Source organism: Anolis carolinensis, chromosome 3, assembly GCF_035594765.1.
Source record: "Anolis carolinensis isolate JA03-04 chromosome 3, rAnoCar3.1.pri, whole genome shotgun sequence".
NCBI classification, from domain to species: Eukaryota; Metazoa; Chordata; class Lepidosauria; order Squamata; family Dactyloidae; genus Anolis; species Anolis carolinensis.
The window spans coordinates 268478617-268496407 of NC_085843.1; the positions used below are offsets into that span (position 1 = coordinate 268478617).

The 17791-nt window shown below is 43.2% G+C and overlaps 1 protein-coding gene and 1 long non-coding RNA gene across 4 annotated transcripts in view; both read right to left on the minus strand.

Moving 5' to 3' along the window:
* lrrc34 (leucine rich repeat containing 34) overlaps window positions 1-17791 on the minus strand; it is a 29046-nt gene that overhangs the window by 1376 nt on the left and 9879 nt on the right. For 2 of the 3 annotated variants that reach the window (XM_062976753.1, XM_062976754.1), the window contains exons 2-9: window positions 9540-9673; window positions 6918-7039; window positions 6467-6531; window positions 5641-5724; window positions 4112-4240; window positions 2495-2590; window positions 1651-1805; window positions 5-160 (exon numbers count right to left, since the gene is read on the minus strand). In XM_062976753.1, coding sequence (XP_062832823.1) covers window positions 5-160; window positions 1651-1805; window positions 2495-2590; window positions 4112-4240; window positions 5641-5724; window positions 6467-6531; window positions 6918-7039; window positions 9540-9673 — 941 coding nt within the window. Of the gene's footprint in view, window positions 1-4; window positions 161-1650; window positions 1806-2494; window positions 2591-4111; window positions 4241-5640; window positions 5725-6466; window positions 6532-6917; window positions 7040-9539; window positions 9674-14811; window positions 15051-17791 lie in introns of those variants that run through there. The other variant, XM_008106044.3, reaches the window with a different exon arrangement.
* Window positions 12521-14187, minus strand: LOC134297891 (uncharacterized). Its single transcript, XR_010004842.1, has 2 exons — window positions 13102-14187; window positions 12521-13017 (listed from the first exon to the last, which is right to left on the minus strand). It is a non-coding gene; the product is annotated as an uncharacterized LOC134297891 (long non-coding RNA).

The following is a 17791-nucleotide window of genomic DNA, read 5'->3' on the forward strand; positions in this document are numbered from 1 at the left end:
TAACGCCTGAAGGGTCCGGTTATAAGAAGTCAATGCCTCACTCAGGTAGAAAGCGCCATCATCTTCTATCCTGTTAAAATTCAGATCCAGGATTTCCAAGGTGCTGTTAATTTTCAACAGCCGTCCCAGAAACTGGACACCGTCTCGAGTAATTTTGTTACTGAAAAGAGACAAAGGCAGTTTTACTTTGCAATAAAATTTCAGAGGATCAGTTTTGAAAATACATCTGAAATCCCTTCCTCTTCTCATCTCTCTCATACATGCACAGAGCAAAGTTAAATTCACCAGCCATTGTTCATAGTCTTTGCTAGAGAAGATCCTTTCTGCAAAGTCATTTTATGCCCTTCCAGTCTGCCTTTCTCCCTGTCGAGGTGGAAGTGCTACCGTGTTTCCCCGAAAATAAGACAGTGTCTTATATTAATTTTTGCTCCCAAATATGCGCTAGGTCTTATTTTCAGGGGATGTCTTATTTTTCCATGAAGAAGAATTCACATTTATTGTTGAACAAAAAATGAACATTTATTATATACTGTACAGTAGTTGTCATCACAAACCAGCATAACCAGACAAACTGTGAATCCTATCAAGAATTTCTTGTTATTACCAATATTTCCATGTACAACACTTTATGGTACGTACATTTACCGATCCTGTATGCTCTGGTGTTCTGTTCGTTGGGCATGCTTCCAAACAAAAACTTTGCTAGGTCTTACTTTCAGGGGAGGCCTTATATTTAGCAATTCAGCAAAACCTCTACTAGGTCTTATTTTCTGGGGATGTCTTATTTTAGGGGAAACAGGGTAGTAGCACTGGTTTTGAGAGAATAGTGAAAAAAAACTAGAGAAACGGATTTTTGATTGCAGCAGCATGACTGCAGAAAACAATGCAATAAATCTTATACTGGGAAAAATGGATTTTAATGTTGCCAATCCTACGGTAGCTATGTGTGTTTGCCTAAAACATGAAAGATAACGGCAGCTGTCTCTGGAATACATAACTGTCATTAATGAAAAGCAAAACAGAAATAGGAAAAGCCTGCCTCGCTAGCTACCCTCAACACATTAAAGAAGCACAAATATATACATTTGAATACTGAAATGAAAATCATTAGAAACATGGGGGATGGTGGAAGAACTTTTTTTGTCCTTGGATATATTTTGGAGGACACTTTCAAGTGGTCTCTAGAAGGTTCAAAATGTTCTTGTTTACTTTGCATAGCTTACTTTGCCTGGTTGGTTCATTATTCTGGTCAAAGCTATGAGTTGCCATCCCTACCAAATAATGCTGCACATCCATCCAATATAAATATTAGTTGCACTGCATTAATTTTAAGAATGTCATCACTGAATTACATATGCTAATGCTTAACTGTTTTCCAAATGTGATATCTTATGAAACCAAAAAGGCATCTTCCAAACATGAAAAGGAGGAACAAATTAGTGATTCAGAAGTCACTCCATCTAGGACAACTAAATGAGAACCCTTCACGCTCAGAAAACATAAAACACCAGGACTTTCTTGCTGGGTTGCAGGAGAGAGAAAATGAGGAAATTAATGCCATATTGAGAGTCATGAATAAAAGCACACTCTTCTGCAATATTTCTCCCACTTGTACTATTCTATAATATCCATATGACAAGTCTTTCTTACCAGCTAAGATCAAGATACCGAAGAGTGGTATTCTCGTATAATGCATCACACAGGCGTTCCACGCCAAAATTCTTCATTTCATGCTTGCACAAATGCAGTTCAACAAGGACGCTGTTGACTTTCAGCATGAGGGCTAGGTGGACAGTGGGCTCTTCCTAAAGTTGAATAATAATAAATTACAACTGGAACATTGGGGGTCAAACAATACATCTGTTCCATATGAAACATTTAGCCAGATCAGCTGGGGGGAAATTATCATTGCTGCACAGACATGGATGAGAAAATGCTTATTACATTATGATGATATTTCAACTACCCAACTCTGGGATTAACATGGTTGTCTACAACATGAAGATGGCAGTGCCCTGTGTCTATATTATGACTATCCCTGGAGTGCAGGACCTTAGCCTGACCTCAAATTAACATCTTTATAACTAATTTTTTCCCCCTCCCATATAAAACTAACTACGGTAGTTGACAATTAATTATACCATTGAACAAAGAATATCGCTCCAGCTGAGATGTGAAAGAACACAGATAAAGATAAATGAGGTGAAAAATAAGCATTCAAGCACCTTTTAGACAACGAAAAGCTTACTGCATAGAGTTTTACATTCTAGAGATTTTCACACTGCCATTTTACCATAAAGGGACAGTAATTTTAAAAAAATCACAAATAAAGCTTGCAAGAAACAGCAGCTGTGAAGGCAGACCTAGTTCATGTCCCCAATAATATGCTTCCAGTATTCCTGTTGGTATTTATTTTCTTTTTCCCATTATTCTTGTGGCTGTAGCATTTCTGCTTTACACACCCACTGCAAGTCAATGTATCCATGATGCTTACCTCTTCACTGTAAAGTATTGGCCGGTTTAGGTTTATGGCTCTGATGGATTCGTGCTGATTCAGAACGGTTGCTAAAGCTATGAGACTCTGTGTGCGCTGAAAATAAAAGAGGGACATCATCCATAAAACCTCATTTAATCCTCTCTGTTGGAAATGACAAAGTACCATTCAACTTCCATGTGATGCAGTCAGAGAAGTAACTGGAGCAGAAATGGGCAACCGATAGCTCAGGTGGCTCCCAATTCCTCTTTTGGAACATACCAAATTTTCCCCGACTGCCCTTTTTATCCCTCCCCAAAATGATGGCATTACTTATCCTGGGGAGGTGAGCTCCAGCTTCCCATGTGGGACGTAAGAAAAGCCTCCCACAGAATCCGGGCATCCCTTGGGCAACATCCTTGCAGACGGCCAATTCTCTCACACCAGAAGCGATTTGCAGTTTCTCAAGTCGCTCCTCACACACACACACACACAAAACCCTATCTTGGAGCCTTCTATGGCTGCAATTCATTTTTTTAAAAGATTACAGCCCCCTACTTACATATAATGTTAATTATGGGCTGGGAACCCTACATTTTAAAACCAGACATGGAATTCAGACCACTTCAGGGTTTTGTTTTGTTTTTTGCAGGGGAAAAGAGTTGGCATTTTTGGCTGGGTGCACAATGTGAGCCAGTATGGATGGCATAGTGGTTTGAGAACTGGATTATGGAGACAAAAGGTCCAAATCCTTATTCAACCATGAAACCCACTGTGTGACCTTGAGCAAGACACACTCTCTTAGCCTCAGAGGAAGGCAATGGCAAACCTCTTCTGAACAAGTCCTGCCAAAAAAACCTTGTGATAGAGTCACTTTCAGTTTGCTGTAAATCGGAAACAACTCTAAGTCACCCAACAAAACTGCCTCCCATAGTCCCAGTGGCAGGAGACTGGCATCCAGATGCACTACAGTTGCCAGCCCCAAGGCTAGAGAAACTGCCTCAGATTTCCATTATTTGTTTTGACCTTCACTGTCCCTTATTCATATCCTAGAAACGGTTCCGGCCCAGCTTATCTGTCCGAACGTGTCTCCCACTATGACCCACCTCGAAGCTTAAGATCATCAGATGAGGCCCTGCTCACGGTCCCGTCAGCTTCACAGGTGCGGCTGGCAGGGACGAGAGACAGGGCCTTTTCAGTAGTGGCTCCCCGCCTATGGAATGCCCTCCCCATTGATGTCAGGCAGGCTCCCTCCCTCCTATCCTTCCGTAGGAAGGTTAAAACTTGGTTCTGGGGCCAGGCTTTTGAATAATTGGCAGCGTTAATTATTATCATGTACGCTGGAACTCAATTGACAGACCCAGTTTTTTGAACTGAACATGCCTACTTGTATTTTATAATGTGTTTTATGAATACTGATGTAAGTTAATAATTTTTTAACTGATTTATATTGTACTGTATAATTTTTATATATGCGTTTTATTGTAAGCCACCCTGAGTCCCCTGTTGGGTGAGAAGGGCGGGATATAAATATTGTAATAAATAAATAAATAAATAAATAAATTGATAGTCTTGGAGTCTGTTTTCTTTTTTTTCTTTTTTTTAAAGGTAATTCGGCTTTGCTTTGATTTCACTTACCAGGTCACAGTCTGCAAAATCTAACTTCTGTATTGTGGTATTAACCTGCAACATTGCTGCAAAATACATTCCTCCCTTGTTTTCGATCTTGTTGCCAGTCATTCTGAGGTGAAGCAGGGTTTCATTCCTCTAAGCAGGAAAAATCAATTATTGGCTTGCAAACATCTCTAAAATTTGCTATGGACTTACAAGCTTGCAAAAAAAAATCAGGTTCTTTTTGCTAGCATTCAGTTGATTGCAATGAAAAATAATAATAAAATAATAATAATAATTTTTTAAAAGTATGCTGGTTTTGCATTCAAAATCCAAGAATGACCTCAAATTTGCTCCATTATATACAATTGTTTTCACAACTGGCTTTGATGTTTTATTTTTGTAATATGGGACTGCACGTAAATAGTAAGAATGGGGTTAAAGTAGACTTGGGCAAACTTGGGCCTTCCTTCCAATTGTTTTGGACTTCAACTCCCGCAATTCCTAACAGCCTCAGGCCCCTTCCTTTTTCCCCTTAGCCGCTTAAGCGGCTAAGGGGAAAAAGGAAAGGTCCTGAGGCTGTTAGGAATTGCGGGAGTTGAAGTCCAAAACACCTGGAGGGCCCAAGTTTGCCCATACCTGGGCTAAAGTCTACTAATAGGCTTTCAAAACATTTTCATTTACTGATATTAAACACAAAAATCTGCTCAAAAAGCACGACAAGAAGTCACACTGGAACGTCAATATATGCACTTAATCAAAACTGAGTAACGAATGAATTGATACAAAATTTCACATTTATAAAAGAACTATGACATTTTAATTTTTTTTTTCAAATTCACAACCCAAAACTCATGAAACTGGGCTACAATAATGCAAACGGTTTATTTATTGCAGGGCTATGAATTCTTTTCATTCATTGTAATGTGGGTTAGGAAGCGTAAAATATCCCCATCGCCAACCTCTCAGACCTAATGCTAGAGAACTGATACCTACAGCATTGCTTTTAATGAAACGTTAGCTTTATTATAGCTTTACACATTTCACAGTACAATCCTGTTCCACCAGTATGTCTTTATTTCTAGACAGCACCCACTGGAAGCAAACGCTGAGTGCGTTATATTTAAAGTTTTTTCTTATCAAGATCTGAGGCAGATGTGACTTGCCCAAAGTCACTGAGTAGGTTTCCAGGCTGAATGGAGACTTGAAACCTGGTCTCTGAGAGCCCACCACTCAAACCATTACACCACACTGTCTCTTTTCCTCTTCTACACAACAAATAAAGGTACAGAGCCTATTTCCCTTATTCCACCTGGAAACCCAGAGGTGAGGCTCTTGGTTGGCCCCACATCTCTGTTAAATTAGGGTTGCTCAGCCAATGACTCCTTGATTCCACAATGAAGCTGAGCATAACAAAAGGAAGTCTTCTTTTTAATCCTAGAATTAAGCCTACTGATAACCAACATTAACTGCTGAGTTCTCCAGGATTTTGCTTCAAATGAGATGCCAATATATTTGCATTCCTTTCAACCCCAACCCAACTGATAAATACTTACATGCAGAGCTTTTGCTATGAATTCTGCTCCAATGGTACCAATGTCATTAAACATCAGATTGAGGTAAAGTAAGGTGTGATTATCCTAAAATACAAGGAAAGACAAGTCCTTGTTAGCAGGGCTATTGGGAGGTGTAGTTCAAGAATTTTTTTTTCGTGTCAGGAGCAACCAGAGTTGCTTCTGGAGTGAGAGAATTGGCCGTCTGCAAGGACGTTGCCCAGGGGACGCCCGGATGTTTTGATGTTTTTCCATCCTTGTGGGAGGCTTCTCTCATGTCCCCGCAAGTTCAAGAGTAATGGAGGGCCATCTAATTCCCATCCCCAGACATAGATCAGTAGTGTCTATTGCTTTACATGCCAATAGGGCAAGCACATAAAATCCACCCAGATATCCAGCAGCTTTTCCCATCGTTATGCATTTATGCAGAGCATAATTTCATGTGAAAGGAGGGTACATGGGGATGACTCTAACTCTACATCACACTCCCCATTTAAACCATACATGACAGGGGATTGCATGAAGCCCACCCATGTTTATTCCAGAACAGTGTATCCTAACCTCAAGTCACAGTTGTTGCAGGACTACAACTTCTGGAAACCATTGGGCTATTCTACTAGGCTATACAGAGGCTGAAGGCACATTGATTAATATACACATAGAATTGCAAGGCTAATCCCATTTTCTGGAAGGGAAAAGTTATATGAATTAAACTTACAGACTTCTTAAGAGGGCATCTGTGTTCCTTTTACAGTGGGCTAAATCTTAACAGCCATGGAAACCAGCCAATAAGAGAAATCTATGGTCTTTACAATCACACAACACATACCTGGAGGAAAGCTGCAACGTGTACTGCACCAGCATCTGTTAACAGGTTATATCTCAAGTCCAATCCTGAAACAAGTCAATGAATACAGAAATGAGTGGATTGGGTTTTGCAGAGCCTAATCACTTTTGTTATACTCTACTGATTTTATCCACCAAATGATCTAAACTGTTTTTCTCGTCTAATTGCAGCTTCATACGAGACAAAAGGTGCATCTACACTGCAGTCTGACATCAGTTTGACTGCCATGGTTCAATGCTATGGAATCATGAGTGTTGTAGTTTGGTGAGGAACCTGCACTGTTTGGCAGAGAAAGCTAATGATCTTTACTAAATAACAGCTCTCATGATTCAATCTGAGCCAATGAGTTTATACATACATTCAAAAGGATAGAAAGGGAGAACTTGGGTGAAAAATCTGCTTGCATTTCCAAGGTTGAAATAAAGAGACATACCTGTAAGGAAGATGTTGTTTGTAAACAGAGTCGCAAGGATCTGGAAGTCAGCATCTGTCACTTTCTGCACAGGTACCAAGCGATTATTCCCAGCTATTTTTATGGTGATCTTTTTTGCCACTCTGTTACAATGTGAGCAAAAAGGATTTGAGATTTTAGTTGTTGGTTTTATTTTTCTTAAGTCCATTAAAAGTATCTCACAAACTTATAGGTGCCCCCCTCCATATAAATATTTAGTTAAACAATGAAAGTATACAATCTGAAAAGAAATCAGTGTATATGTACAGGACTTTTGAAGGTAAATTTCATTTTAAGGCAGCCATTTTAGCTGTTTTAAAAGTCTAGAGTTGCACAGATTGCCAAAAGGCAAAACCAACCAACCAACTTGGAAGTGGCTGGAAATTCACTTGTTATTTTTTTTTCCTTTTTAAAAAATCATGTTAAACGGTGCAACCTATTTATAAAAGGTGAAGTGCTGCTCCTGGAAGCTGCTAAAATCAATTCACTCCAATTTTCTTGCCAGAAAAGAGGCAATTTAGGAAGTCTGTTGGAACCTAGAACTGTAGAAACAGCCTTCTGGGCCATAAATAGTTCATGCCACAGTCTAAGCAAGTGATTTGACACTCTCCACCTTCATGCAAGGAGACAACAAAGGAACGGGGAAAGGCAATGGGCTTTGAACAACCTGTTTTTGAATGCCTGGCTTTGAGGGGCCCTGAGAGCCAAAACAGGACAGGAGCGATGGCTTCCAAAATTGCCTGGACCACAGCCACTGAGGGCTAACTCCATGCCTGAGAAGTGTGTGGTCATGGTCAGTCCAATGTTTCCTTAGCTAAACAGAAAACACACAGAGGGGGAAAACTAGCTTCCATGTGGCCAGGATAAAACACAAACAAACTCTTCAAACAATGTTTAGTAATACATGCAGTCCCAAAGTTACAAACAAGATAGGTTCTGTAGGATTGTTCTAAAGTTGAATTTGTTTGTAAGTTGGAATATATACATTTTTAAGTCCAACTCCAGTCAAATATACATACGTATTAGCTTAGGATATCATAGGGACGGGTTTACATCCTTATAATGTTTGTTTTGCTGTCTGTGCCCCTGTTCAGAAAGTTTCACTTCACTCTCTGTTCCTGTGATAATTGGAATCTGAAAAAAAATTGGCTTCTTGTGGAATCAAGGATTGGTGATAAAGCTTCAGTGGAGACCTCTTTTCCCCCTGATAACTCTTTCAGGAGTTAATTTCCTTTCCTAGGGTTAGATTTCTATCACTTCCTGTTGTCTCACCTCCATTATTAACTATGAGTCAGAGTTTTGTAACTCAGGGACTGCCTGTACTCTAAAACACACTACTGATCTGTTTAATCTTTCACTTCCAGAGCTCAAATATATATACGTATAGATATAGATATGTCCACATACATATTGGTGGGATGCATTATTACAATTATAGATTTAATGCACTTCGCCCCAGTGGCGAAGTGTGTTAAAGCGCTGAGCTGCTGAACTTGCAGACCGAAAGGTCCCAGGTTCAAACTCCAGGAGCAGCGTGAGCGGCCGCTGTTAGCTCCAGCTCCTGCCAACCTAGCAGTTCAAAAACATGCCAATGTGAGTAGATCAATAGGTACCGCTCCGGCGGGAAGGTAAGGGCGCTCCATGCAGTCATGCCAGCCACATGACCTTAGAGGTGTCTACGGACAACGCCGGATCTTCGGCTTAGAAATGGAGATGAGCACCAACCCCCAGAGTTAGACATGACTGGACTTAACGTCAGGGGAAAACCTTTACTTTTACCTTTAACTGCTCTATGGGTCCAATATGGGGGAAAAGCAAGATAGAAACTACGTAAATAAATAAAATAGTAGTTCTATGTAGTCTTACTGATAATATGTAAATGCCACCTTAAGTCCACCTTAAGAGCCAACAGCTGAGTTGTTGGTCTGTTAGGTTTTCAATCAGGTTGCAATGAAATGACATTTCCTAACTACAACAATCTGAAGCAGGACTTCTATCTCAATCCCTCCTTGAAGCCTCATTCACATTCTTTGCCCAACCCAGTTGCTGGGTTTCAAGGTGGACTGAAGAGAGATTGGGACACAAGGCATTACTTTGTTATGAAAATGCTCTTACCCATATCTGGCAGATTGTACAAAAACAAGGAAATATAGACAGTTTCAGGCAAACCTGGATAATGTACATATTTTATACTTGGAGTGGGCAACTTTAGCATATACAAAAGCCAATTTTCCTCTTTGCAAACCTGTGGAGATCCACAACATTTTCTCTCTAAAAGAGATTCAAAGGAGCATAAAAGGTTGACCAAATGTCGACTTCCAGTTCCAGGATTTACAGCTGATTTTCCAGGCATGCTGCTTTATCACTTTGCCTCAAAATTGGAAGGGCTGTGTGTTGGAAGATGGACACTGTAGACCCTGGCCACCCATGAATTGCACTTGCCCCATTACTGTTTCATTTATTCCACAGAATCCAAATGGTCTTGCATCAGAATTTGGATTACAATTGCACCGGATTTTCCATTGTCAAAGAACAGACTTTTAAAAGCCTCATTTGAGTATTGAGAAGACATTGTCTGAGCCCCATAATAATTGGTTGCCTTACATTTCTTCAGTTTCTTCAGTTTCTTCATCCTGCTTCAATTCTCGGAGAATGTGAGCTACATATGGATTTTCAGGCTGTTTGTGTTCTTCACAGGCTTGGGAATACTGTTCGTCAAAGCTTGTTGACATTCCCGACTGTGGGATGGCATGGATGGAAAAAAAAAACAGGCAAAGTTACTTTATTGCATATCATATGTGAAGGAAATCATATATTTCCCCCCTGAAATGAATACAAATGTGTAAAAAAACTGGTTCATAATTTCACAGGGATCAAAGCACTGAAAAGGCATTTTGGATAATGATTCCAGAAGCCCTAAATCAGCAGAAACGTTGTCCCTGTTCTTAGAGATTCGTGGAACTGAAGTCTAAAACGGCTAAACCTCTCTTTGTTTGGGTAAAGAAAGGCTCTCAAGATGGTTCAAACACATATGGAAGAACTCCCTTTCAGATGGTGCCAAAGTTGGCATCATTTCCTTTTCCATCAAAATTTACTTATTTGAAAACGACATGCAGAAATGAACTACAGTAGAGCCTCACTTATCCAACATAAACGGGCCGGCAGAATGTTGGATAAGCGAATATGTTGGATAATAAGGAGGCATTAAGGAAAAGCCTATTAAACATCAAATTAGGTTATGATTTTTACAAATTAAGCACCAAAACATCATGTTATACAACAAATTTGACAGAAAAAGTAGTTCAATATACAGTAATGCTATGTAGTAATTACTGTATTTACGAATTCCGCACCAAAATATCATGATGTATTGAAAACATTGACTACAAAAATGCATTGGATAATCCAGAATGTTGGATAAGCGAGTGTCGGATAGACTCTACTGTAATACAGTCCAAACAGAATAGCCTTTTCTAATGCAGTTGTAGTGTGCTACAACCCTTACCATTTTCTCTTCTTAACCCCCAGTATCCAGTGCCCATTCAATATATTTTGTTGCAAATATATTTTGAAGCAAAATAACACATGAACCACACACACATTCATTCTATAGTACTTGAAACCAGCCAGGTGTAAGGGGAACCGCCTAATACTTTCTCTACCTTTGGCAGTAAAATACAATAAAGTAAATAACTACCAATGTGACTGACACTAGTTCCTGGAGGTGAACCCACTCCTGGTTTTAGTCTGAATTTTATAGCATTCTAAAATGCTACACTTATTTGGGGGTTTGGGTCCTGCACCTTGGATAGGTCCTCTTAGGCTGGATCCACACTGCCCTATATCCCTGGATCTGATCCCAGATTATTTTCTTATCCTAGATTATCTGACAGTGTATTTATTTATTTACATCATTTATAAAGCGGTTTACAGCATACTATACAAACAATGAACATACAGTAGTGTTAAAATGGTCAAACCCATTGCATTTAAAACATCCCAAGTAAAAACAGATTAAAACATTGCAAGTAAAACAGTTAGCAGGGCCGGCCCCACTCATGCGGCAGCTGACGCCGCCGCCTCGGGCGCAGGCCCGGGGGGGCGCCGTCAGGCTGGGCGGGAGGCGGGGCACCGCCCTGACGGTGCCCCGCCTCCCGCCCAGTGCGCCCTGGCCCGTCTGGCCTGCTTGAAAAGGCCAGACGGGCGAGCGGGAGTAGCGTGGGAGGCGGGGCCAGCTCTGACGCCGCTCCCCCCCCCCGCCCAGCGTGCCTTGGCCCCGCCTCCCACGCTGCGTGGGAGGCAGGGCCAAGGCACGCTGGGCGGGGGGGGAGCGGCGTCAGAGCTGGCTCCGCCTCCCACGCTACTCCCGCTCGCCCGTCTGGCCTTCCTAGAAGGCCAGAAAGCAGCGGAGGTCCCTCCAGGCCGCGATTGCGGCCTGGAGGGACCTCCGCTGCTTTCTGGCCTGGTAGGAAAGGCCAGACGGGCGAGCGGGAGTAGCGGAGGCGGAGCCAGCTCTGACGCCGCTCCCCCCCCGCCCAGCGTGCCTTGGCCCTGCCTCCCACGCAGCGTGGGAGGCGGGGCCAAGGCACGCTGGGCGGGGGGGGAGCGGCGTCAGAGCTGGCTCCGCCTCCGCTACTCCCGCTCGCCCGTCTGGCCTTTCCTACCAGGCCAGAAAGCAGCGGAGGTCCCTCCAGGCCGCAATCGCGGCCTGGAGGGACCTCCGCTGCTTTCTGGCCTGCTAGGAAGGCCAGACGGGCGAGTGGGAGTAGCGTGGGAGGCGGGGCCAACTCTGGCCCCGCCCCCCCGCCCAGCGTGCCCTGGCCCCGCCTCCCACGCAGCGTGGGAGGCGGGGCCAGGGCACGCTGGGCGGGGGCGGGGCCAACTGTGGCCCCGCCCCCTCACTAATCGCCATGGCCCCGCCTCCCACGCAGCGTGGGAGGCGGGGCCAGGGCGCGGGAGGCGGGGCCGGTGGCGGGGGCGCTTTTCAGCACCCCCGCTTCCCATTAAAAATTATCTCCGGCCGGCCCTGACAGTTAGGCTCATATAAACCAGTTAAAGGTGATAATCTGGAATCAGATCCTGGGATACAGGGCAGTGTAGATCCAGCACAAAATTCAGATTAAAACCTGGAATGGATTCCTCACTTAAGCACCAGTGACATCAAAGGGTGCATCTACATCAGGGGTCCCCAAACTAAGGCTCGCGGGCCACATGCGGCCCATTGAAGCCATTTATCTGGCCCCCACGGCACAAAGGCAGAATGAGGTCGGGCTAAATGGCCCAAGGGGTCTCTGCCAACCCTCTTTATTATTATTATTATTATTATTATTAAACATTGAGGGTGGGAGGCCATCTGTCGGGGTGCTTTGCTTGTGCTTTTGGTGCACAAAAGCAGAAGGGGGTTGGGCTAAATGGCCCAAGGGGTTTCTTCCAACCCTCTTTATTATTATTATTATTATTATTATTATTATTATTATTATTATTATTATTAACGTTGAGGCTGTCAGGGGTGATTTACTTGTGCTTTTGGTGCACAAAAGCAGAAGGGGTTGGACTAAATGTGTCAAGGACAGAACGCCACGAGATTCAAAGTAACAGAGTTTATTAGGTTACAGAACTCAAAACAAGCCCGTAAAACACAAGGGCCAGGCAGTATTTGCCTTTAGGAGCAAAAAGGGGCAAAATAAATGTTCAAAAGATAAACCGGATTAAACCGGAGTTTAATCCGGGTAAAAAACAAACTGCTTGCTTCAGCCTGAATATAAACAAAACGAGAGCCAAGAACAAAAGATACAAAGAATGCAGCTAATTGGCAGCAGATTCCTCTCTGCTGCCAACACAGTGTTTACAGTAACTTGCGTCGCTCCCACACACACACAGCAGACAGGATTTCCAGCACGAACAAATCAGCCAGGGAATGCAACAGTAGAGTAGACCAGTTCCGTTCCGTAGTTCAAAGCCAGAAGCAGACGTTTGTAGTTTTCCCAAGTCCAAGAAGGGGATGAAGCCAAGCCGTGGTCAGTTCAGTCCGGGTATTCAAAGCAGGAGATGGCGTCCGTCAAGAAGACGACGGAAGGTCAAGCTAATAAGAGTAAGCACAGGTTTGCACAAACAAATGCCCACACAATCCCTCCCGCCGTCTGACCCTGGATTCCAATCAACTTACGTCTCAGCACAGGAAAGCACACAAGTCTTCAGGGAAGCGTCCCACACACACACGGATCCCAAGCGTTTGCCCAGATTACCTTGCCCAACGCAATTTGCAATTGCTCTCAAGCCCCATTTTATGCCAGTTACAAATCTTCATCACTGTCAGCTGTCCTCCTTAACCCGGGCGTTTCCTCATCACTTTCCTCGTCAGAGCTGGAACACCTCTGACTACGCCCAGCAGCATCTCCAGCTGTGGATCCCGTCCCATCCCTCCAGCTAAGCCATGGATCTGATCCTGAAGGTCCCCATTCATCTTCTGCCCCATCATGGCCAGTGGCACCCAATTCCTCCCTTACCCGAGTCCAATCCATCTCATCCTCCTCCGAGCTAACCTGCCCCTCCTCCATTCTCTCCGTAAACCCCTCGAAAGACTCTTCATCAGATGGTGCTGCAAATATGTCTCGCAGTCTTTTTCTCTCTCGCTCATCGAGAGTATCTGACTCTCGAGGAGTCTTACGCCCACGCCTGTCAGTAACAGAGCCACGAGGCTCAATCATAACAAAATGGCCCAAGGGGCATCTTCCAACCCTCATTATTATTATTATTATTATTATTATTACACAGCAAACAAGATAGATATGCTGGATTTCATATCACAAAATCACAAGTCGAACACTTCCCAAGTGTCTAGGACTGGGTGATGTATTTTCGGATGATGCGTGCAGATCCCAGCAGGGTGGCCTTTTGCAGTTGGCAGATCGTAATTTTGTCAATGTCTATTGTTTCCAAATGCCAGCTGAGCTCTTTTGGCACCGGGTGGTGATGGGCATCCGGTGGTGTGCCCATCACCACCGGGACCACCTGCACTGGTTTCTGCCAGAGTCTTTGAAGTTCAATCCTGAGGTCCTGATAGCGGCTGAGTTTTTCCTGTTGTTTTTCGTCAATGCGACTGTCACCTGGGATAGTGACATCAATGATCCAAACCTTTTTCTTTTCCACAACTGTGATGTCTGGTGTGTTGTGTTCTAGAACTTTGTCAGTCTGGATTCGGAAGTCCCACAGTATCTTTGCGTGCTCATTTTCCAATACTTTTGCAGGTTTGTGATCCCACCAGTTCTTTGCTGCTGGGAGGTGGTACTTGAGGCATAAGTTCCAATGAATCATTTGGGCCACATAGTTGTGCCTCTGTTTGTAGTCTGTCTGTGCAATTTTCTTACAGCAGCTGAGGATATGATCAACGGTTTCGTCAGTTTCCTTGCACAGTCTGCCGAAACCATTGATCATATCCTCAGCTGCTGAAAGAAAAATTGCAGACAATTTTATTATTATTATTATTGTTGTTGCTCAGCCAAGTATAGTCTGGCCCTCCAATGGTCTAAGGGATCATGAACTGTCCCCCAGTTTAAAAAGTTTGGGGACCCTTGATCTACACTGTAGAAGTAACGCAGATTGACAGCACTTAACTGCCCTATCTCAATGCAGTGAAATCCTGGGGATTGTAGTTTGGTAAACCACCAGAACTGTTTAGCATAGCACTTTCTGAGCAAAGCAGCACACGACTGCAGGCGCACACTTTGTATGAAGCAGTGCTTGCTTATGTGCCTCCTGCTGTTGCAGCAAAAAAAGGAAGAAAGCGTTCATGTCCACTTGTCTCTGTGCATTTACGAAACTTGGCAATGCACTCCCTGCCTTCCCCCTCTCCAGTTGTCTTTTTGTGCCCATTTACCTGCTGCTGTTGTGCAAAGGTGTTTTTCTCTCCGGCTAGTGATCAAGCTGGAGGGCAACATCCAAGCAGCTCCTCCCGGGCCGCGGTTGCCGGGGCAACAGGGCGCGCGCCTCCTTTGTCCTCTCCAACCCAGGCAGACTTGGCTTTCGCCTGCAATTCCTGCCCGCCGGAGCCCAAGGAAGGACAAGGACGTGCGGAAGCCTGCCTTGTGGTACTAGAGTGTATCTATGCTGTGGAATTAGCGCAGTTTGATGCCAATTAACTGCCGTGTTCAGTGCTGTGGAATCCTGGGAGTTGTGGTTTTACAAGGTCTTCTCAGCCAAAGGAGTGCAAAGAGTGTTGTTTAGTGGGCACCACCACTAAACGACAGCTCCCAGGATCCCATAGCGTTGGGGCACGGCATTTAAAGTGGCGTCAAAATACATTAAAGGTTGTTGTGTGTTTTCCGAGCTGTTTGGCCATGTTCCAGAAGCATTCTCTCCTGACACTTCATCCACATCTATGGCAGGCATCCTCAGAGGTTGTGAGGTATATTGGGAAAAAAAACTAAGCAAGGAAGGTTTATATATCTTGCTTAGTTTTTTCCCAATATACCTCACAACCTCTGAGAATGCCTGCCATAGATGTGGATGAAGTGTCAGGAGAGAATGCTTCTGGAACATTTACAGTTACCCTGGGGTGAATGTGAGTACTGCATCTTAACTTTCACCAAACAAGGAATGACCCCCTTCTCTGAGTAGAGTCAAAAACAGGCAAGGGCACATTGTCAAAATCCATAACTTTGGCCCCAAAACCTGACCTTGACTTATCCATGAAGTCAACTTATCCACCAGTTGCCTACTATACTTTTGTCTACAACAATTATCTACCTTAAATTGTGAGGAAAGACTGGTGCTTTTTCCTCTCTCTGGAATGATCCTTAACTTATCCATGAGCCTGTCAAAATTCATCATTTTTGCCCCCAAAACTGCCCTCAACTTATATACAAGGTTGACGTATATATGAGTATGTATGGCATGTACATTAAATTGCAGAATAGACTGATCACAGGCTAAAAATTTCTCAAAAGGTGATGTAACTACTTCTAAGAAAAATTAAGGGAATTGCTAATAGAAACAGCCTTGATTCTTTCTCATCTTGCAATGCTGTTAGCCAGACAACACAAAACCTATCGGGATCTTTTTATGTTCCCACATTTGCATACCATACCCATTGAGCATCCCTCACCTGGAATTGCAAAGTCCCAAATACTGTACTTCAAATTTGTTTATATAAGTGACTGAGACCATAAAACTTTTGCTTTCTGATGTACACACACTTTATTCCATGCACAAAATTATTAAAAGGCAATGTATAAAATTACCTTCAGGCTATGTGTATAAGGTGTGCAAGAAACATAAATGAATTTCATGTTTGGTCTTAGCTCCATAATATTTCCATAATATTATATTGTATACATATATGCTAATGTAGATATTCCAATCCCCCTACCTCCAATGAAATCCAGAACACTTCTGGTCCCACACATTTCAAATAAGGTCTGCTTTAAACCAGCATCTCCAGGAGGCACTTCCACTGACCGTAGCAGATTGGACGTTGAGACATATTTTAGCATTGGAGATAGATGGCAAACTCTACTGTCAGTGAGGTCTCAAGCCAACTTTGGAGATTTAGGAGACCTTCAACATCTCATTGCTGCTGTATGTTCACCATTTCTCTCATCAGCATCAGCTGTCTCATTACGTAAAAATATCAATTCACCTATATCAGTGATTCTCACCCTGTGGGTCCCCAAGTGTTTTGGCCTACAACCCCCAGAAATCCCAGCCAGTTTACCAGTGATTAAGATTTCTGGGAGTTAAAGGCCAAAACATCTGGGACCAACAAGTTGAGAACCACTGACCTATATGGTTTGTCATTTGTGGATTTTATTATGTATTTACAGGTTTAGATTAAAATGTTTTCTCTATGAATTTCTACGTAGATCAGGCCTTCACATCCTGTGACCCTCCATCCTGTGACTCTAATTCCCCAGAAGCCATAACCAGCTTGTCCCAATAGCCAGGAATTCTAGGAGCTGAAGTCTAAAACACCTGGAGGGCTACGGGTTGTGCAGACCTGATATGTATCCTTCATTGTGACACTATAGTCAGCTTCTTCCAGTTATGCTGGAGGACCTAGGTCTGGCAAACTTTGGTCCTCTGGGTGTTTTGGACTTCACCTCCCACAATTCCTAACAGCCTGCCAGATGTTGGGAATTGTGGGGGTTGAAGTCCAAAATATCTGGTAGGCTGAAGTTTGCCCATGCCTGACCTAGAGATTTCCAGACAGAACATTGCTCTGGGAATCTCTAGGTTCCTCAATGGGATTCTGTGGTTGGCTTGGAAGATTTAGAAAAGTGTTCTCTCAGGTACAAAAAATAGCATTTCTTTGTTCTCTTTGTTTCACTTTTATGGATTTCCCGTGCCCCTAACCCCAGCAAATGTAGAAGGATGGCTGTTTGACAACACTGGGCTAAACTTTTTGTATTTTGAGTGTGTATTCTGGTTAGGGCCACCAGCTTGCAACTGGAGAGAGCTACTGTCCCTGTAATAATTGTGTAGAAGAAGGAATTTCAGACAGAGATGCTTGCCGTGCAGCCAGGTAACAAGCAACACCTGTTGAAATTCTCTCTTTAAGAGGTAGGAACCTTTTCCAGTTTTCACTCTGTCAACTCAAGGACTACTGATGAAGCATTGGTGCTCATCTTCTAACTCAGCCCCTGTCTATAGTTAACAATTGTTATCTAGTTTTAAGTGCTGTCAGATGGAAATTGGTGGTGAATCTAGCCAAGCCATTTTTGATGATGTTAAATGGATGGTGCAAAACAACCCAACCTTGGATTTGTTTATGGTCCCTCCCGTAAAAAGAGGTGGGTGGTTAAAGTATAATATTTGCAGCTTCAGCCTTCCAAGGAATTTGGAGTGGCATATATCAGATG